General features: G+C 41.6%; 1 protein-coding gene across 2 annotated transcripts in view; it reads right to left on the bottom strand.

The window, feature by feature from the left end:
* The window catches only part of AFF3 (ALF transcription elongation factor 3), a 249,554-nt gene that overhangs the window by 40,135 nt on the left and 186,030 nt on the right, over nucleotides 1-23,389 (bottom strand). Inside the window, exon 8 of one of the 2 annotated variants that reach the window (XM_075265104.1) lies at nucleotides 5-170. In XM_075265104.1, the coding sequence (XP_075121205.1) occupies nucleotides 5-170 (166 nt within the window). The remainder of the gene's footprint in view (nucleotides 1-4; nucleotides 171-23,389) is intronic. The other variant, XM_075265105.1, reaches the window with a different exon arrangement.

The raw sequence follows: 23,389 nt of genomic DNA, 5'->3' as shown, positions 1-23,389 counted from the left end.
TTACCTCAGGGCTGGTACATGTAGATGGCTTACTGCTCTCACTCTCGCTGGAGCTACTCTCACTCTCAGAGTCTGACTCAGAGCTGGTGTCAGTTTCACTCGAGCTGCTGCTTGACCCTTTGATGGTGACTCCTAAGTCGATGTTGTTGCATTTCTGAACGTCACCACTACTAGTGCCAAACAGAAGAGAAAGAAAAAAGAAGCTGCTAAACTATACCTTGAGGTTTCAGAAAGTAAAAGTAAAATGTAGAAAGTTATGGACAACCACACATAAAGCTACTGTAACCTGCAGTCTGAGAATACTCAGGTCTTAGACACAAAGCAGAAATGCCAGTGAGCAGGGGGCAAAGGCAGTGCAGTTACTCTTACAATATGTATTCTATTTCTAATGTAACAGTCAATTCAGAGATCAGTATTCTTTATAGTGAACCTTTCATCAGTTTTTCTGACCACACTCTAGGTCCTGAAAAGACTTTTATACACATACTTCTGTTTCTCCCTAGCAGCCCAGCATAACTTACAAAAGAAAGTCTGAGACCTGGAGTGTCTGCTGTGTCCTGCATTTTCATCAGGGATACAGTCCCTATACTCTTAATGCCTCTTGTATTATCCAATGTTTTCTTCAAATCTTGTTCTTATGTTGGATTGCAATGAACCAGTATATGAAACTCCCTGTTGTGGGCAGAGGCTTCATGTGCTGGTCCATATCTGCATTCTGGGCATACATTCAGATACATTTAGGGATACATTCATGACCTAGCACAAGGAGGGACCATTGTGGTTGTAGCAACCGATGACAGATTTCCTTATTCAGTTTTGGAGTCTCCAAGTGCATAATGGTGATCATATGGCATTTCTGGATGAAGGTCAAACTGAAACGGATGCTTATTTTGCATAAACTATGGACTGGAAAAAGTGCTATGTATTTATAATTACAGCATCTCTATAGATCAGGAATACTTGTCAAAAATAAGTTATCACTACATGAGAACCATATTTCCTCACTTAGCAGACACCAAGATATACCAATTTCATAGAAATAAATGCTATCACTGAGGCATGAAGGACGATGCATTGTTTTATCTTAGAATGGCTGGCTCAACTATTTGCTGGTAAGGCATTGACTTTAATCAGTTTTAATGAGAAAGTATCATGGAGAATTGTGTACAATGTGTAAAACTGATGTATTAAATATCTATAAGGAGGCTGCTCACGTGCTGTTGGAGGACACAGAAGCAGCTTTCCCAAAGTCTTTTAATTTCAATACTTTATGGTTTCATCTATTAAACTATAAAACTTTATGACTTTGTGACTATCTGGCAAGCTTTCAAAGAGGTCTACATGGCACCAAAAGCTGGCAGGGTTTATGCCGCTTGTTAGAATGTCATTCCAAATCATTTTAATAGACAAACCTCTGTTCTTAAAGGAGTTGGAATGATATTCTAATTGCTTAGATCTGAACATTACTAATGGTAACAGATAACTATGGATAATATGACAAATCAGGGTATTAGCAGTGTACTATATTATAGTGGTACATAATGGTATATACAATTATATAGTTTATAGTGATACATAAATATGACTAGTAATATAATTGCTCTTAAAGGAAAGCTCGGTCTGATTATCTTGGCACAGGCAAAATGTTATATATGGTTATATTTCTTTGCTTGAGTCCATTGACTGCCCATATATAGTGTCTTAAAAATGGTAGGAATGTACTGAATGATTTTCCTGTCTTGTGGTGTTCAAAGGTAACTTCTATTCATGTCCACTGACTGTAAAGTACATCCAATAATATTGGTTAAACTGTAGTCATAGAATGATTTTTTATATGATACGAACTCACTTTTAGTGGCTTTTGTTTACCTTCATTTATAGTGGAAGGTGAGGAATAAATGTAATTTCATAGTTTCAAAGATTAGTTTTTCATATTTATAGGACACATCATAGGAACACTCATGCCCAGCCATTGGCTTGTGTAATAATGCCTATGTTGAGTGACAAATGAGAAAATGCTCTATTGTTGGAAGATTACACCTGTTATATGGGTCAGGAAATCACCTTCTGTGCAGCACATATTCCTACGTAAACAGGCGATGTGCTGCCAACAATATGCAAACTGTATGGGGACTGAATGATTGTTAATGCATATAGTTTGCATTGGTCCGCGTCCATGAACTGACATCATTGATAAGCATGCTGCTTGTGTAAAAAAAAAAATCTTAAATAGGAATCCAGCTATCAGCTCTACCAGACTACAAGGAGCTGATATGAGAGTCAATGATAGAACAGCATTTTGAATGGATTCATCACAAATTTTATAACATTCAGGATGATCCCTGCACCACTGGAGGATCAACCTGATTTTGGAGGAGATGAACGCATCATCATACATCAGGCACATCCTATTGAAGGCCATGTGTGTTGCTAAAATCTGCTCTAGCTCATAGCTCACGTAGATTTCAGGAATCATTTAAGCCAGAAAACTGGCTTTAGGCCATGCCCCCATGTGACGTAAATGGCACGATTTGCCCACGGAGGTAAAAATCACACTGTGGACGCGCCACAATTTCCAAAACTGGCATGGTTTTAGAAATCATAGCATGTCAATTATGCCTACATAGGCATATGTAGGCTTGGTTCACACATCAGTATGCCATCCGTCCGTTTGAATTCAGTTTGAGACTTTAAAACGGACTGATGCACATACTGATTGCATACTGATGTGTCCATTCACACAGTTTTTTGGCAAGGATTTTGGTGCTGAATCCGTGTCACAATCCACGTGGAAAAAAAGCCTCCCCATATAATTCTATGAGTTCTGCTAGCTGTTTTTTTCTGCTAGCGGATTTTTTCTGCTAGTGTAAAAAAAAGCTTCCATCAGGCAGATTCTGCCTGCAAAAATCAATGCAGTTAATGGGAGGTAGAAAATCCATGTGGAATTGGCAAAAACCATGTGGACAAACCGCTAGAGGATTTTTCAAGGTCCATACACTGTGCTGGAGGAAAAAACATTTCCTAAATCCTGAAGCAGATTTTTTCCTCACCAAAATCCTCCCCAAAAAACTCTGTGTGAATGGACCCTAAGGGTATGTTCACACAGAGTTTTTGGCGAAACTATTGGGAGGCTTTTTTTTTGGAGGCTGATTTTGAGGCAGTTTCAGCGTAAAAATCCTCACAAAAAAACTGTGTATGAACTGACCCTAAGGGTATGTTCACACTGAGTTTTTTGTAGGCTGAACAATTCTGCTTCAGGAATTAGAAAACCTTTTTTTGACACCTTATTTTTACATGATGTGGTTTTTGGCGTATTTTCCATAGCGTTTTTTTGTCACATTTTTTTTGCTCCAGCAAACTGTATGGACCTGGAAACTTCCCTTAAAAAAGCGCTCATGATTTCTGATGTGGTTTTTGCAAAGAAATACATAAAAATACAACAAAAAAACGCATCATGTTTTTTCCGGCTCCCATTGATTTAATGGGTTTTTCACAACGGAAGACGGAAAAAAATGAGCTAGATGAAAAAAAAACCTGCTACTGACACCCATTAAAATGAATGGGAGGCGTTTTTTGAGGCAGATTCGGCCTCAAAATCAGTCTGCAAAAACTCAATGTGAACATACCCTAAAGTGCTGCGGTCAGAACCGTGATGTGTTGCTGCTGCGGGACACCACGTAGGGCCTTAGAATAATGACAATAAATCTGGTTTATGGTCCCACTGACAGGACATCCTAACCATGCCCCTTTTTTAAAGTGAAAAGAACTTTTTTACGACACTTTTCTGGTGTACATTCTTTGTGAATGTCCCCCTATGTGCATTATGTGCTATTTATAAAACAGATTTATGAAATAATGGCAAAAAATCTGATTAATATTAATTTTCTGCTCCTGACTGTCTGCCAATAATCTTTATAAAAATACTCATTTAAAGCACATTCTGTAATCTGCACACCACTGGCTACGGGTAAAGCACAGTCTATAGAAATTCTCCAGATTCATCACTTGCTCAAGAATTCTAAGCAAACAAATGAGTACAGTAGAAAGTGTGGAATGTGACAAGAAACCAGCATGAAGGCTTTCTTTTATTAGATTATAGAATACACTTCTAACACGGTAATGGCCACAAAATACTGTGTATAACTAAATGTACACCAAGAAAATATTCTACAACAGAATTTATTTCATGCTATTTATATAGCAACATTATATCTGCAGCACTGTACACGCATTTCATTTGTTAAAGGGGCTCTATCATTGGGAAAAGTCATTTTTAACTAATCACATCCTTGCATAGCCTTTAGAAATGCTATTCCACACCTACCTTTAGTATGTAAATTGCCTCAATGGTTTCTGAATAAGTCCGTTTTTATTCATATGCTAATGAGCTTCCAGCCAGCACAGGAAGTTCCCGGCAGCACTCTTCTCTCCTATTATCTCCTATGTGTGTTTGTGAAAACAGGAAGCTAAGTCATCATCATAAACAGTAGCCTGTGCATATATTCCCATAGGAAACAAAAGCAAAGGGGGTGCACGATGTATCGTGCACCAGTCTAATTAGCATATGAATAAAAACGGACTTACTCAGAAACTGCTGAGGCAATTTACATACAAAAGGTAGGTGTGAAATAGCCTTTCTAAAGGCTATGCAAGGATGTGATTAGTTAAAATGACTTTTCCCAATGATAAAGCCCCTTTAACATCCTATCTTAAATACATTATTGACATTTTTATGATAATCCAAATGTGGAAACTGTAAAAAGCAAATAAGCACATTGAGAACATACACTACATGGATTATATACAATAGTCATAACCCCAGAGTCATCTGTATCTGTGTATGCTTCTGCTCACAAGGAACATACATTGTGACTTATTTTATGAGAAATTACACCAATAGAGCTTTTAGAGATGAAGAGTGGCACGACCTTCTCCATGTAACCACAGAATCAGTGGACAGCCCTCTAAAGAGGCTATATAGTATACTGTATAGAGTGAGCATGTCCTAAAGAACTTTGCTGCTGAGTATCTGATAAGAACAAACAGAGGTTCTTATAATAAAGCTATTGTCCTGGGAATTCATTGGCAGAGTGAAGCCAATACTGACATGTGGCAAAACATAGTCTGTAAATGTTTATGCACTGTAGGGAAACCAGGAGGAATGTCATTTCCCAGTAACTTCCCTCTTATGATATCAGAATGCCACCACCTTCCCCAGTTCAAGTGATAGGTATAAGAAGTACCATGTCAAACATTATAGCCTAGATATTATAAATCATCTCAATTCAAAGCTCTAAAAGGAGACATGCAAAGCAAATTTTCATAAAAACAAATGAATAACCTGAAATGTATGTATGTTCACATATACAACCAGAGACCTTATTCACATGAACAAACAGGAGTTTACGAACAAAACCATGAGAGGGAATGGGTATGTATATGTACTTTTTTTTTGTTGATAGACCGTTTTACACAACAGGCTCTACCTTTGTCTGTTTTGATGGATATTCCAATAGACATGTTGAACCCTGCTCCTGCCTCCTCCTCACCTCCTGTCCCTCAGTTTGAAAACTCACTGCCTCCTCCTCATTCACCTGCCCGCTCGGGGGAAGGGGGGGTCCTGACAGGGACATCCATCTCTGTCCCCCTACGCTGTTATGTCCCCGCAATCCCCCTCTGTAACTCCTCCACTGCTCCATATGGAAAATGATATGCTATCCTCCACCCCTCCCCCGCCACAATGGCTCCAGTTCTTTACTCATTCTCTGATTGCCGAAGTTACTGAGGCCTGCCGTACAGAAATTCGCACTGAAATTAGGGCTGAGATTTCAGCATTGTGGCAAGATCTACACCACATTGCTACCAGGGTGGAGGTGCTGAAGGATGACCACGACCAGACCCGTGCATATATCTCCCAGCTCCAGGACTCTGTATTGTCTCAATCTTATCTGTCCGTGGATCTTCAGTGCCACATCGAAGACCTTGACAATAGGGGCAGAAGGAACAACATTCGTGTTAAAGGCCTCCCAGAGGCTACCCATGATGAGGACTTACCTGCTACTCTGGAGGCGATCTTTAACTCAGTCCTCCAGGAGCCCCCAACCCACAAAATCAAATTTGATCGAACGCAGAGAGCCCTGCACCCCAAAGGCTCCGGGCCCTCCCCCTGAGATGTCATCTGTTGCCTCCATGATTTCCCTTTGAAGGAAGCCATTCTGTCTAAGGCCAGAGCCATGAAAGATATTGATTTTGATGGGCCGAAGGTTCAATTGTTCCAGGATCTCTCTTGGATTACCTTGCAGAAACGGAGACACCTCCACCCCCTTCTCCGTGTGCTCCAGGATCGTCGAATCCCATATTGTTGGGGCTTCCCCTTTGTCCTCTCTGCTAGATTGAATGGCTGCACGGCCACCCTGCACTCACACTCGGATCTTCAGCAGTTCTGTCCGGTCCTGGATATTCCTCTCCCACTGGATTTGCCTGACTGGAAACTGTCTGCAGTTGCGTGCTCTCCAGAAGGCGATTTTCCAGTTCATATGGAATGGCAAACGTCATTGCATCCCCCGCTCCGTGATGTTCTCTGGTAGAACGAGGGGGGCTGGCAGTCCCACATATCCCGCACTGCTATTGAGCCTCCCATTTATGTTGCCTCCATTTTGGGCTGCATCGCGTGCCTACAAAAATCCTAATGCATTCCTGTGGTCTCGTTCACCCCCCCCCCCCACAATCCCCCTCTTAGAGCCTATTTGTTTCATGTGAGCTCTGTGGCTTTCGTGTTCAAAACTTTTTACATTGGCGTCCCCACGCTCCTCCATGGTTTCGTTCCTGTATAACCCGCTCCTCCCTGGGGGACTTGAAGCAGCTATGGTGCATCCTTGAAGTACGTGTGGCCTCTTTCATGTAGCAGATTTAATTGACCCGTTGACTTTGGAGCTCAGGCCCTTTGACTATTTTACCTCCACTTTGCAATTGCCGGCTTCAGAGTGGTTTCACTATCAACAGATTGCTCATTTTATCTTTTCCCAGTATGGTTCTCTTCGGGTATCCACACCTACTGCCTTCGAGAAGATTTGCCGAGCGGGTACTTCTACTGCTGGCTTGATTTCATTTATATATAGGCTTCTCTCTTCTTCTGGAGTTAATAACCCTATCTCTCACAAGTACATGGCTAAATGGTCAGAAGCATTAAACAGACAGATGTCACCCATTCAGTGGCAGGTAATTTGGTCTCGCGCCACTAAATTGTCCACTTGTATTTAATTTAGTGAGACTCAATTTAAAATACTCATGCACTGGTATCATACCCCTATACTGCTCCATTCCCTTAACCCTAGTTTTTCCCCCCTCTGCTGGCGCTGCCAGTCGAGGGTAGGTACATTATACCATATCTTTTGGGACTGTGCCTCTATCCGTCCTTTTTGGTTGGAAGTTTAGTCCCTTACCAATGCTCTCTTTATTCAGGGAGTCCCACTTGACACGCTTATTTACTTACTTAATTTCCCTCCTACGAATTTAGGTAAACAGGCCTCTAAATTTGCACCGCAGCCAAAACGCTCATTGCCCTCCACTGGAAGAGGTCCTCTCCACCCTTGGAAGCGGATCTTATTGCTAGAATTAAGGATATCCGTAGTATGGAGTACTTATCGGCATCTCTTAACCATTCCATGGATGCTTTCCAGGCCCTCTGGTCCTCCTGGGACTATTACTGTGCACTACGTGGTTTCTGACTCCCCCTCCCCTCCCTTCCCCTTTTCCTCTCCTCCCCTTTTTTCTTTTCTCAATTCAGTAATGCTCTCTAATGTTTTGTATGTTTTTTTATTATGTTATACCTCTGCTTTTTTTTCCCTTCTTTTTTTGATGTTTGTTTACTTTATTTGAAAAAAACGTTCACATAAATAAGGCCGAAAGTGGACCTACTCATTCGTTTTCATGGATATGAAAAAAAACGAAATTCTCCCAGCAATAATCCCATCTCTTTAACCCGTCCAAAAAAAAGTTGGTATCTTTCTCTTCAAAATAGTTGTTCACGAAAGTGATGGCTTCTTCATTTAACAAAAATTTGTCCTTCGAGCTCAACTTTTAGGTGAGGGAACAAAAAAAAAGTCGCTTGGGGCTAGATCTGGTGAGTAAGGAGGGTGGTCAGGCAGTTCAAACCGCAGTTTATGGATTTTCGCCATGGCAGCCACTGAGGTGTTGGCTGGCGCATTGTCCTAGTGAAACTAAATTTTCTTCTTCTGCAAATGGGGCTGTTAATCCTCAATTTCTGCTTTCAGCTTGTCAAGTAATGTCACGTAGTATGCTCCTGTAATAGTATTTCCTTCTTTAAGAAAATCTATGAAGATATCTCCATCACTACATCACTATCCCAGAAAACAGTTGCCATCACTTTCCCAGCCGAAGGAACCGTCTTTGCCTTTTTCGGAGCCGATTCTTCTTTCACAGTCCACTGTTTTCACTGTGTTTTTGTTTCTGGGGTGTAATGGTGTATCCAAGTTTCATCCACAGTAATTAATCGGCGCCAAAACTCTGATTTATTGCGCCTAAACTGCGCCAACAGAACTTTGCAAATGTTCATCTGAACACGTTTTTGGTCCAGAGAGAGCAATCGCGGCACCCAGCACGCCGTCAGCTTTCTCATCCCTAAAATTTCAACTAATGTGGCAAACACGTTGTTTCGGTATGCTCATAACCTCTGGTATCTCTCTAACCTTAATTCAACGTTTCTCTAGCACCATTTGGTGAACTAGCGCAATTTTTTTTGTTCGTGGTTCTAGTTTTTGGCCGTCCTGAACGATCAACCAAGCTGGTACAGCCACGTTTAAATTCAGCTGTCCAAAATTTGACGGTGGTACACGATAGTGCGGAGTCCCCTTACACAGCGTCCAACTCATCTTTAATTTGCGAAGGCATATCGCCTTTCAAAAACAAATATCTAATGACATCTCGATATTCGATTTTATCCATTTTCATAAAATCACTAGCATCGACTCACTTAAACAACTGTCAAAGAAAAAACGTTGGTGCAAAATGGCCTCAAATTTTTGTGAGTACATTCCAACGTATGCGCGAACACATTCCCCAACTTTGGTTGACGAGTGTTGCCATCTACATGTGGAGGTCAGAAACTTTTCAGACTACCCTCGTAGATTTGTGAATACCATCCATTGCATTCATTATTTCAGCATTTCCACTTGAATCAACTCTCTCAATTCACTGTACTCCAAAAAAAGGAGTATGTCTGTATTCAAGATAGTCTATAGCGGAATGCGCTATAGACTATCTTGAATACAGACATACTGAAGCCCATTTCTGCAACTTTATGGACGGCATGATAGCGTCTGTCTTCTTTTAAATATTAAACATTAGTGAGACATTTTGTCTATTGGTTACTAATCCAGGAGATATATTATGATTTCTGGATCAGTAAAGCAGATACCCTTTGCTTCTAGAACTAGGAGTTAGCTATACGATACCGTGAAAGATATCGAGGCCTTTGATTTTGTTTTTGGGTGAATAAAGGGGGTATCTTCCAAGACAATAATTATTATCTCCTGAGACGAATATCCCAAACTTTATTATTAAGAGTAAAGGGTTATGCAGGAAGTGAGATATTTTATTTAATTTCCATATACCCGGGAATATTATTTTAATAGTATTAATAAAAGTTAAATTTTATGCCTTTTTTTGGAGTACATTATTTCATCATTTACTGATCCTGAGCTACAGCTAATATAACCCAGAGCTTCATGCACAATGCTGTATGACAATGAAAACAGACTATAATCTTGTTACCACACATATAATAAACAGCCCTTGTAATATAGCAGACAGATACCTTTTTTTCACATCAGATTAGTATTCGGTGTAAAAAACTGCACTTCTTATAAATTATATCCCCGCATAAGATAGGCCAGCAGTGCATTCTGGGAGATTTTAGCTGTCAATTGTGAATGTAGCGCTGGTCAATAAGTTGTAACTGAAAATAAGTGAAAGGTAAGTAATGCAAGGTATTTAGAAATTATCCCAGCTTTTATGTAAATGTACTATATGTGTAATGGAAATGTAAAATCCTGAATGTGTTACTTTTAAGATTTACCCATTTTATATACTGAACCTTCTATATATCTGCAAAACATCATAAGAAGTGAGAGGTTTCTCAAGGCACAACAACCTTAGATACATCAGCTACTTAAAACCCAACGAAACCACTTATCAACAGACATCACGTTATGCTGGCAGTGACAACCGTTTACTATAATCTTCTATTTCGGGAGTTCCAGCTACACCAGACCTGTCTTTCAGATACTGTGGATGTGCGTGAAGGGCATGATTAACTTTGGGCATCCTCTAATTAGTTTTATCACTCATTTACATTTCCTAAACTGACCGCATGCAAATTTTTGAATGCTGACTAGAATGTGCTTTACAATATATCAGGTTCAGAATGGATAGTCTATAAATGGCTATGCATATTCAATAAACCCTTGCCTTTAGAAGCCTGTGTATAGCTCAGTATATTCATCAATGTATAATCCTGGGATGTGTGTATAGAAGCGTGTGTATAGCTCAGTACATACATTAAAGTATAGTAATGGATGTGTCTGCCATGTCTTTTTATTAAAATGTTGCTGTACGTACATTTTTGTTCCCTCATTTTTTTTTGTTTTTACTTGGTGCCAGAACTCCTACCATTCAGTGGCAATTGACCGTGACAAACATTTGTAATGCGCTTTTCTCATGGAGACTCAAAGCACAGGGAGCATTTTGGAATAGAGGAGTTAGTGGCTGTCATACAGGCACATGGGAGGAAACCCCCACAAACTCCAGATGTTGCACTGTACTGTGCTGGGTTTGAATCCAAGGAAGCAGTGCTAACCACTGAGCCACCAAGCTACCCAGGTGTTTTTAAATAAATTGAAACGGCTTAAAGGGGTTGTCCGGGATAAAAAGACATTTTTACATTAAACTAAACAGCCCCCCCCATCTACTTTATAAATTACTTTTATTATCAAAAGTGAATATTTACCATGATCGCTGGGGCGGTCATGTGACCGCCCAGTCATAGTATCATAGTATCCTGTGACTCTCTGTCTTGCCGCTTCCGGAGACGGGGGTCACATACTATATCCCCCTCTCTCCTCCCTCTCCTTTTGTCCCCAGCCTTCCCCCCATTCCATCACTTCCCATCCTCTCTCCTCACTATACTTCTCCCATCCCCAGCCTTCCCCTTCCGTCCCCTCACTTTCCGTCCTCTCCCCTCACTACACCCCACCCAACATACTCACCTTTCCTTCCTATCATCTCCTGTCAGGTTGTGTCAACAGCGACACATGAACAGTGAGCGATAGTGGGCTATTGCAAATGCATAAATCATATATGATAATATAATATATAATCACAAAGATGGCTGCTGGTGGTGAATGGGCTGGCTACCTAGGGAAAAAGGGCAGAGGAATGTTGTGAAAAGGAGGGAGACAGTGAGTATGAAAGGGGAGTGTGGTGATAGAGATCTGGTATTTTAATGATGGCTGCTGAGGGTGTAGTGGGCGGGCTAGCTAAGGAAACAGGGAGGGGGGAGTGTGTGAGAAAGGGAGGGGGTCAGTCAAAGAGAGAGGGAGGAGAAGTGAGGCATCCTGGAACTTGTAGTAAACACAGAAGAGGAAGTTAGGGATGTAAATAAATAGAGGATGCAATAAACTAAGAACCCCAAAAATCACACAAAACACTGCTAAAGGTATATTGTGTCATTTAATATCCCATCAATAGCACTAACAGACCTTTTTTGTAAAATGATTTATTGCCCGTAAAATCCCTTTAAGACATTTACCTACTAGTTCCCAGTCCTCTGTCTGAGACCATACAGAAAGGTGACCTTTCAGAGATCTGTTCACATGGTGCATTGCTGAAGGGTGGCTGCCACTGCTGTGGTGCTGTACACATGGGGGGGTGGCCCAGGGTCTGGCAGCAGGGGTGCTGTAGGGCTGCTCAATCACTCCTCTTGTCAGTGCTGTGGTGATTGTGCTATGCAGTGCCACACCCAGTAGTGTAGAAATCCACTATACAAAGGTTCCCATGGCGGCTAGTGGGCTTATACACCTTGATCAAAATATATACTAAGAACCTCATGTTCATTTTAATAGATTAGATTAATGTCTTTCTTTTCTTAAATGTTGTTTTACAAAATGAGATGTATTATGTCTATGGATATGCTTCTTTAGAGGGTGTACTCCACAATTATACAATTTATTAATTGTGTTAGAATTCTGCACCACAATTTTGTTACACATTGAGACATTTTCAAACTTCACTTTAATTGGTCAGTTGACAAAGTTATATGTAAATTGTAAATAAAGCTGGAAATTGACAGGACATTCTAGGTGGTCAGTATCATTGTGAAGTCCGTATGCAACAGTCTCCCCCCCCCTCTCCTTCTGTCTCTACCCCCCTTCCCTCATAGACTGTAAGCCCTCGTGGGCAGGGCCCTCTACCCCACTGTGCCAGTCGGTCATTGTTAGTATTATATCTACTTATATATTCTGTGTACTGTATGTAACTCCCAAATGTAAAGCACCATGGAATTAATGTGCTATATACAGTCCTATGAAAAAGTTTGGGCACCCCTATTAATCTTAATCATTTTTAGTTCTAAATATTTTGGTGTTTGCAACAGCCATTTCAGTTTGATATATCTAATAACTGATGGACACAGTAATATTTCAGGATTGAAATGAGGTTTATTGTACTAACAGAAAATGCGCAATATGCATTAAACCAAAATTTGACCGGTGCAAAAATATGGGCACCTCAACAGAAAAGTGACATTAATATTTAGTACATCCTCCTTTTGCAAAGATAACAGCCTCTAGTCGCTTCCTGTAGCTTTTAATCAGTTCCTGGATCCTGGATGAAGGTATTTTGGACCATTTCTTTCTACAAAACAATTCAAGTTCAGTTAAGTTTGATGGTCGCCGAACATGGACAGCCCGCTCTCAAATGATCTGAAAACAAAGATTGTTCAACATAGTTGTTCAGGGGAAGGATACAAAACATTGTCTCAGAGATTTAACCTGTCAGTTTCCACTGTGAGGAACATAGTAAGGAAATGGAAGACCACAGGGACTGTTCTTGTTAAGCCCAGAAGTGGCAGGCCAAGAAAAATATCAGAAAGGCAGAGAAGAAGAATGGTGAGAACAGTCAAGGACAATCCACAGACCACCTCCAAAGAGCTGCAGCATCATCTTGCTGCAGATGGTGTCACTGTACATCGGTCAACTATACAGCGCACTTTGCACAAATAGAAGCTGTATGGGAGAGTGATGAGAAAGAAGCCGTTTCTGCACGTACGCCACAAATAGAGTTGCCTGAGGTATGAAAAAGCACATTTGGACAAGGCAGCTTCATTTTGGAAACAAAAATTGAGTTGTTTGGTTATAAAAAAAGGCGTTATGCATGGCGTCCAAAAAGAAACAGCATTCCAAGAAAAACACATGCTACCCACTGTAAAATTTGGTGGAGGTTCCATCATGCTTTGGGGCTGTGTGGCCAATGCCGGCATCGGGAATCTTGTTAAAGTTGAGAGTCGCATGGATTCCACTCAGTATCAGCAGATTCTTGAGAATAATGTTCAAGAATCAGTGACGAAGTTGAAGTTACGCCGGGGATGGATATTTCAGCAAGACAATGATCCAAAACACCGCTCCAAATCCTCAGGCATTCATGCAGAGGAACAATTACAATGTTCTGGAATGGCCATCCCAGTCCCCAGACCTGAATATCATTGAACATCTGTGGGATGATTTGAAGCGGGCTGTCCATGCTCGGCGACCATCTAACTTAACTGAACTTGAATTGTTTGTCCAAAATACCTTTATCCAGGATCCAGGAACTGATTAAAAGCTACAGGAAGCGACTAGAGGCTGTTATCTTTGCAAAAGGAGGATGTACTAAATATTAATGTCACTTTTCTGTTGAGGTGCCCATACTTTTGCACCGGTCAAATTTTGGTTTAATGCATATTGCACATTTTCTGTTATTACAATAAACCTCATTTCAATCTTGAAATATTACTGTGTCCATCAGTTATTAGATATATCAAACTGAAATGGCTGTTGCAAATACCAAAATATTTAGAACTAAAAATGATTAAGATTAATAGGGGTGCCCAAACTTTTTCATAGGACTGTAAATAAATAATAATAATAATAATAATAATAATAATATACATTGTTTTCTTACAAGGAGCATGTCAGTGATCCGAAAAACAAAACAAACCCAAACTATTGTGTTGTCCTATTCCAACCTCCGACAGCGTTTTACACTACCTGCATATTACAGAAATAAATCAGCAGCAGAAACACTGCAATATCAAAAATGTTTGCGTTTTCGAAAATCGCAGCATATCAATTATTACCTATTGGCATTTTCTGTATAGGTATAATAGGGGCAAAGCCTTTTCCGAGGCGTTTTATGGCTGTGGCCTTAGCCTAAAAAGGATATCTTATTTTATACTAAATTCCAAGTTGTAGAACTTCAATACCAAGTAGTTGTTAGTGATATGGATGTGATTATTAGGAAGTTATATATTTATTTGCACACAGATTAGCCTACCTAGGATAAAATATAGAACAGATTTAAAAAAACGTCTAAAGCAAAAACCTGTCTTTGTTGCCCATAGCAACCAATAATTCATTAACGCTTTGACTAGTTGCTATGGACAACAAAGATAGCTTTTCTTTTAGACAGGTCTATAAATCATCTCCATAGTCTGAGGTTTTGTCTGATGATATAATGATAATAAAAATATTAAAACTCCAAACTCTATATTAAAAAATATGACGGTCTCCAGACTGGCAGTTCATTTCAAGAGAACATCGGGATAAAATAGTACAGACGCAGACCAGACTGATACGAGCACAACATGAAATGCTCAAATTTCATTTTTGCCTTTACTAGCCTAGAAAATATTCTCATTGTAATTCCTTGCAAGTTTCTTAGTGGAAGAGAACAATGGAAAGATTTCTGAGAAGTTCCCTTTGAGCTCTCTGCAAGGTTCATGAACATAAAACATTCATGACTTGCACTAACTGATAGAATGCAGGACTGACAGGGAGAAAAAAACATATCAGGCTGACAGCAGATGACAGGTGACGGATACAGCACTACTGTGCCTGCAGTGTAACCCCACAGACTGCGCCCTCCTGAATTGTCTACAGTGAATATATGCTCATTTACAGGTAGACCAAGAGCACAGAAACAGTTCGACAGGTGTCCGGACCCCCCATAAAAGCCGCTGTTTCAACATGGTATTTAAAGAGATTCCCTCAGCCATTCCGCAGTCGGGCGGCAAACTCTACATGGCTAGAGGAGATTATTTTCATCTGCACAAACTATTTTTGGTGCCTCTGTCTCGTCTATCCTACATAATATGTGGTTACATCTGTGCCAAGACATGACTGAAATGTCTCAAAATAACATCAGAACACCACATGAAGGATTTCATTAATATTAGCCTTTCATTTTAGATTTGGTGATACTGGAAATAGGAGAATGATCTAGCTATAATGCTATGTATATCTTCTGACCCATGTCTATAACCTCGCACCCAGCCAACCCTGCTTCGCACTGATGAGGGGCAATAACCCTGCGGAGGGTCTCTTTGCCTCCTGAAAGTTCAGATTTGGCTTTAATCCCAGACAATGTCTCTAGGGTTCATGTAAAACCACAGATGGACCTATGGGGAACAACCTTCCAAAACATGGTAACATTAAGGTACAGGAACATGAGGTGCCCAGCTGGATGACATAAAGCAGCAGGCTAGAGGAAAGAGTGCCAGGGAGTTAGGTCTGAACTGGCATGCTCCGACAAATTTACTTAACTGATATGTTCTATTGCACTTCATGATCAGCATGCAAGGGGATGTTGTTTACACTTTTGTGAAAATTTTATATTGATGAACAGCATGTGAATGTAATTTATTAGTTAAGAAATGGGCGTGGTTTTAAATTAAAGTTAGGTTTTTAAACTTAAACAGAGTTTGTGTGACTATGAGTAAGGAAACTAGGGTTCCAAAATGCATCAGGTTTACCCATATTATGAATATGGTTGTTTGCATACAACCTCATTTTTCATATGTCGATATTAAACATTAATTTTTAAGTTACCATTGGACTACTTCTGGATTACTGAACCTATTTTTGGCTTTTTTTTTGTCTAAAAATACACCAGAGTTATCATTCAGCATTAGTGTAAGACACTGACCTGGATTGGTGACGGCTGAGTGCAAGTCCTGGAACGTGGGCGGGAACAGGTTGGGAAACTTTCCCTATAAGAACCCCTGACTGAACCTGCCTAGCGTCAGAGTAACGTCCTTACAAGGGCGCCCCTCACAGGAACCTAAATAGATTCCCTATAATAACCCTACCAGTGGGCTGAGATGTAAATGAAACAGGGAATAACTAGTAGCGGCAGGTAACAGAGAATAATAGCTGTATAGAGTTCAAGCTAGACCAGTAGTAGGTATAGGTAAGAAGTAGAATGCTGAAATAAACAAGAAGACAAAGCAGGCAAGGAACAGGAAGGGAAAACAAATATTAAGAGTTTGTAGCAAGTGTACAAGTATACAGAACCTGGAAATACCAAAGTATATAGAACCTATAGCAGGCAAATGAAGATGGGTGAGTGGAGTAAAATAGGAACTGGGAAACAACCCCACCCATCACAGATGGGAATGACTGGCCAGACAGCCTGCCAGTCAAGCTGACACCAAGGAGGCAACTTAACCCCTTAGTGTACTAAACACGGCCAGAGGAATCACTGACACGCCTCCGGGGCATGCGCCGCCTGGCAGGGAAGCCATGGCGTCCGCGAATCCTGACAGTACCCCCCCCCCCTTGAGGAGGGACCTCCGGACCCTCACCCGGACCTCCCGGCTTGGTGGGATAGGAGTGATGAAATTCTTCCACCAATCTGGGAGCGTGAAGATCTCTGGCAGTAACCCAAACTCGTTCCTCTGGGCCATATCCTTTCCAATGTACAAGATATTGGAGAGAATTCTGCACTTTGCGAGAATCAATAATTCGCTCCACCTCAAACTCCAACTCTCCTTGAACGACCACTGGTTGAGGTGGAGAACGAGCAACTACAGCGGGAATATACTTCTTTAATAAGGATTTATGAAAAACCGGATGAATACGGAGAGAACTAGGGAGTAACAACCTAAATGACACGGGATTGATTATTTCAGTGATGGGATATGGACCAATGAATCGTGGGGCGAACTTTGCTGACGGTACACGAAGGCGGAGGTTTTTAGTTGATAGCCACACTTTATCACCAACAGCATAATCTGGTCCGGGGCGGCGCTTTTTGTTGGCATATTTTACCTGTTTGAGCTGGGATTCCTTTAGAGATTCTAAACTCGACGCCCAAATCGTGCGCAAAATATTAGCAATGTCTTTCACTGAAGAGAAGGTTGATTCATTACCAGTTCCAGAGGAGTATCTGGGGTGAAAACCGTAATTACAGTAGAAGGGGGACAGACGTGTCGAAGCACTAACATGATTATTGAGAGCGAACTCAGCCATAGGCAAATAACCACTCCACTTTTCTTGACACTCAGAGACAAAGCACCTAAGATATTGTTCTAGTGACTGATTAAGTCTCTCAGTCTGCCCATTAGTTTCTGGGTGAAAAGCTGAGGAAAAGGACAGCAAGATACCCAACTTGTGGCAGAATGCTTTCCAGAATTTCGACACGAACTGTACCCCTCTGTCTGACACTATGTTTGAGGGAATACCATGAAGACGTAAGACATGGCGGATAAACAACCCTGCAAGATATTTAGCTGTGGGTAATTTCTTTAACGCTATAAGATGACACATTTTAGTAAAACGATCCACCACCACCCAGATGACGGACTTTCCCTTGGAGAGGGGAAGGTCTGTAACAAAATCCATTGATAAATGGGACCAAGGTCTGCTGGGTAAAGGGAGTGGATGCAATAGTCCTACTGGGAGCTGTCGGGGAACCTTTGCCCTAGCACAGGTTTCACAGGCTTGTACAAACCCCTTGACATCACGTTGCCAGGACGGCCACCAATAGGTGCGAGACAACAAATAACCAGTGCCGGCAATGCCCGGGTGACCAGCTAGTACTGAGGAGTGGACCTCCTCTAGAACTTTCAAGCGAAGGTGACCCGGGACAAAGAGCTTACCGGGTGGCAAGGCATCAGGGGCGGACCCCTGTGCATCCGTAAGAGCAGACATCAGATCTGGAGTCAGGGTTGCGACAACTACCCCAGGAGAGAGGACATTTTCAGGTTCTTCATTTGGGATTCTACAAATTCCAAAACTCCTGGACAAGGCATCGGCCTTAATATTTTTAGACCCTGGACGATAGGTAACTATAAAATTAAATCTGGTGAAGAACAGCGCCCACCGCGCCTGACGGGGATTCAACCTCTTGGCGTTATCTAAGTATAACAGGTTTTTATGGTCAGTTAACACTGTAATTCTATGTTTGGCACCCTCCAGAAAATGTCTCCACTCTTCGAAGGCCCATTTTATAGCCAGCAACTCCCTGTTACCTATATCGTAATTGGCTTCTGCAGTGGAGAATTTTCTGGAGAAAAATGCAATGGGTTGAAGATTAGTGAATGGATCTACCCCCTGAGACAGGACAGCGCCAACCCCTGTCTCGGAGGCATCAACCTCCACCACAAAAGGACGAGTGGGGTCAGGGTGGACCAGGACTGGAGCAGTGGTGAAACATTTCTTTAAAGTCTCAAATGCTAATTTGGCCTCAGATGTCCAGGTGGTAGGATCAGCCCCCTTTTTTGTCAAGTCAGTAAGAGGTTTGGCAATAGTAGAAAATTTTTTAATGAATTTTCAATAATAATTTGCGAAACCCAGAAAACGTTGGATCTCTTTCAATGTCGTCGGTTTTACCCAGTGAATCACGGCGGATACTTTCTGTGGATCCATACCTATTGAACCGGGGGTGAGTATGTATCCCAGAAACCCTACCTCCTGGACTCCAAACTGACATTTGGAAATCTTGGCGCAAAGTTGATTCTGGCGCAACCTTAAGAGGACCTCTCTCACATGCTGCTGATGGGACTCCCAATCTGGGGAGAATATGAGAATATCATCCAAATAAATGACTAGAAAACGGCCCAATAGATCCCTGAAAATATCATTTACGAATCGCTGGAAGACGGCTGGGGCATTACATAAGCCAAAGGGCATGACTAGATACTCAAAGTGGCCCTCCGGCGTATTGAAAGCGGTCTTCCACTCATCTCCCTCTTTAATCCGGATTAGGTTGTAGGCTCCCCGGAGATCGATTTTAGAGAACCACCGGGCGCCGACCACCTGATTGAAAAGATCCGGTATTAGAGGAAGAGGATGCTGATCCTTAACCGTTATTTTATTGAGCTCCCTATAATCAATACACGGGCAGAGACCTCCATCTTTCTTTTCAACAAAGAAAAAACCAGCACCAACAGGGGAAACGGATGGCCGAATGTGTCCTTTCACCAAACTTTCCTTAACATATTGGCGCATAGACTCTCGCTCAGGGGCTGACAAGTTAAAAATGCGACCTTTAGGAAGCTTGGCTCCAGGAACGAGTTCTATGGCACAATCGTAAGGCCGATGTGGAGGTAAAATTTCCACAGCGGCCTCGTCAAAGACGTCTTTGAAATCACAAATAAACTCAGGGAGCTCAGGGTTACAATTAACTGAACATAAAGGAGACTGAACGGTATTTAAATGAGAAGTACATGAATTCCCCCATTTCACCAACTCAGCAGTTTCCCAATCAAATACAGGATTGTGGAGGCGGAGCCAAGGCAAGCCGAGAATAATATCAACAGTTAATTTCTCAATAACAAAAAATGAAATTTTTTCAGAATGCAGACACCCAACTTTTAACATGACCTCCGCAGTGCGAAATTTTATCCTTCCCTCAGACAGGGGAGTTAAATTTGCACCAGAAACTGAAAAGAGGGCACACGATGGAATTAACGGTAGCCCCAAGGCTTGTGCCATGGCCACATGCATAAAACTCATTGCAGCTCCTGAATCCACCATTGCCTGACAGGCAAAAGTTTTGGACCCAAAAAACAGAGTCACTGGTAGCAATAATTTATCTGAATAGTTAGGAGGTACCTGTATGCCTGAGTGACCCTCCTGGAGATCACTCAGGCGCTGGAGTTTTCTTGTGGCGGTCTTGGTCTGGATGGGCAATCTCTTAAAAAATGTCCGGGTTTACCGCAATACAGGCACAAGGCGTTCTCCAAGCAATGCCTCCTTCTAGCAGCAGCTGTGGAGCCCAATATCATGGGTTCCTCTCTAGAGGTCTGAGAGGGAAATGGTGAAGGGGGCTGGGAAGGAATGGCGTTAGCGGAGACAGAAGAAGATTTAAAGATAGGCCTGACCTAACCTGCAATGTGGAACCTGCTTGCCTTTCTCTGCGTCTTTCCCTAAGCCTCCTGTCAATGGTCACGGCCAATGTCATAAAGTCGCCCAGGGACTCAGGAACAGGATGGCTTACCATGGCGTCTTTTATCATGTCAGATAATCCTTGTCGGAAAAGGGTCTTAAGGGGTCCGTCAGACCATCCGGTCTGTGAGCACCACTGGCGGAATTCAGAGCAATATTCTTCAGCTGTGCGGCGACCTTGCTGAATAGACAACAAATGGGTTTCTGCCAAAGCTGCACGGTTGGGGTCATCATAAACCTGGCCAAGTGACAGAAAAAATTTGTCTAAGGAATTCCATTCAGCGGCCCCTGAAGGAAGGGCTAGAGCCCAATCCTGAGGAGCCCCTTGAAGGAGTGATACCACAATCGCCACTTTCTCTGCTTCAGAGGGGAAATAATTAAAACAAAAATAGAGGCGACATGATTCCTGGAAAGAAGAAGTCCGGAATCTGTCAGGTTTACCATCAAAGCGATCTGGTAGGAGCATTTTAGAACTAGGCCGGACACTGTGTACAGGGAAGGCAGGTGGAGATACTGGTGGGCTCCCAACGTCTGAAAGTGAAGTTGTCAATGCGTCCAGACGTTGTGAGACTTGAGTTATTAACCCAGCCATTCCCTGCACATGATTTGACAGCTCATCCAGGCGATCAGTGACCGAGAGCTCGGTACTCATTCTGAACCGCCAGGAGTGCTGTCTGGGATATGGGCCTGCTATAATGTAAGACAGTGACCTGGATTGGTGACGGCTGAGTGCAAGTCCTGGAACGTGGGCGGGAACAGGTTGGGAAACTTTCCCTATAAGAACCCCTGACTGAACCTGGCTAGCGTCAGAGTAACGTCCTTACAAGGGCGCCCCTCACAGGAACCTAAATAGATTCCCTATAATAACCCTACCAGTGGGCTGAAACAGGGAATAACTAGTAGCGGCAGGTAACAGAGAACAATAGCTGTATAGAGTTCAAGCTAGACCAGTAGTAGGTATAGGTAAGAAGTAGAATGCTGAAATAAACAAGAAGACGAAGCAGGCAAGGAACAGGAAGGGAAAACAAATATTAAGAGTTTGTAGCAAGTGTACAAGTATACAGAACCTGGAAATACCAAAGTATATAGAACCTATAGCAGGCAAATGAAGATGGGTAGAGTGGAGTAAAATAGGAACTGGGAAACAACCCCACCCATCACAGATGGGAATGACTGGCCAGACAGCCTGCCAGTCAAGCCGACACCAAGGAGGCAACTTAACCCCTTAGTGTACTAAACACGGCCAGAGGAATCACTGACACGCCTCCAGGGCATGCGCCGCCTGGCAGGGAAGCCATGGCGTCCGCGAATCCTGACAATTAGATACTTTATTAAATCTGGAAAAAAATGAAGACTGTCTAGTGTAAATCTGCACTGTTTTAGACAGTATTAGTAGTGTTGCAACTGTTCATAAAGCTTAAATACAGGACGGCAGACATGCAGTCAGGTTGGAACTCACATCATTATAAATTTACTATAATGCAGTGAGTTTGGCTTAGACGAGCCATGGCTGGTCCAAGAAATGGGGCTTTTAATGGACCATATTACCCAGGCCACACCTGGCAGTCTAAAAAAGCCCTAAACTGCAATATAGAAAGATAGAAAATTATGTCAAAAATCCTGACAGCATACTACTACTATGTTGATGTTGCAGTACTGTACGAGGAAAAAAGTAGAAGGATACTTTGCGCTTCCTAATGGTACTTCCTTGTGTTTTCTGGGATGCGTTTGGAGGTCTCACGAAATGCTTCCCTTGATTTTTGGTAGGTATAATGATTGAGTAACTGTCGTCTGGACAATGGTTCATCATTTTTCGGAATACTCAGCTTTCCTTAGGGAGGTAGCTGGTTGAGCAGATACTGAAGATGGATTGGGGACCAATGGATAGGAACCCCAAAGAAAAATATCCTCTGGCACTCGCAAAGTCTTCAGGCAACCCTTGGATGGGTGAAAAGGATAGTATTTATTTATTGATTACACGTTTCGAGGCTTTTTGTGCTCCAAACTGGACACAACCTCTTCATCAGATCTCCAATGTTGAAGCAAAGTTGTACGCTGTTCACCTTCCTGTTGTTAATAGGAAGGTGAGCGCCATCGGATATTTTTCTTTGGGGTTCCTATCCATTGGTCCCCAATCCATCTTCAGTAACTATGTTGATGTTGATGTACAGCAAATTTCTAAATTTAGGAGTGCAGGGAGGTAACACTAAAAATCTGCAACAGCAAGAACATTGTGAATATCCTATTCTTTTCAATAATGCACATCTCAGATGAATATTATACTCAGGCGACCTTATTTCCCATTAACCCCAGTAAAGTAAAAGGTTTTGATTACAACATATTAAAACTCATGTAATTGTCCAGCCAGTTTACCTGTAACCTTGTAAGCCCTTGAAATGAAAAATGCTAGAAATGTAATTTTTTTAAATTCCTCAAATGCTGAATTTTATTTTTATAAATGATGTAGCATTCATCGGACACACAAAAAATGCCCGTGTGCATTTTCTGTACAATTTGGATCGTTATAATGCATGATGAATTGTAGGAACTGTATTACACCAGGGTTCTGCTGACATAGGCTTGAGCAGTTTACCATCAGCAAAATCGCTCAGTATGTCAATAGTTTGCTATGCATGGTTTACTCAAAGTAATTGGATATATAAAAATCTTGGAATCACAACTTTTTTATGGAATGTTATTATATATTTACACCCAACAAACCACTACATTTAATGTTAAAATTGTACTTCATATTCATTAAGATTACTTTAATCTAATTAAAGTAATTAATCTACATTTCCAACATGTATGTCTTATTGTACTAAGAAAAAGAAATTCATTTGTATTTGTCACAGATACAAGGTTGACAAAAATAAAACACTTGATAT

Source organism: Leptodactylus fuscus, chromosome 2, assembly GCF_031893055.1.
Source record: "Leptodactylus fuscus isolate aLepFus1 chromosome 2, aLepFus1.hap2, whole genome shotgun sequence".
Taxonomy (NCBI): Eukaryota; Metazoa; Chordata; class Amphibia; order Anura; family Leptodactylidae; genus Leptodactylus; species Leptodactylus fuscus.
This window is presented reverse-complemented; position numbering and strand designations above follow the sequence as displayed.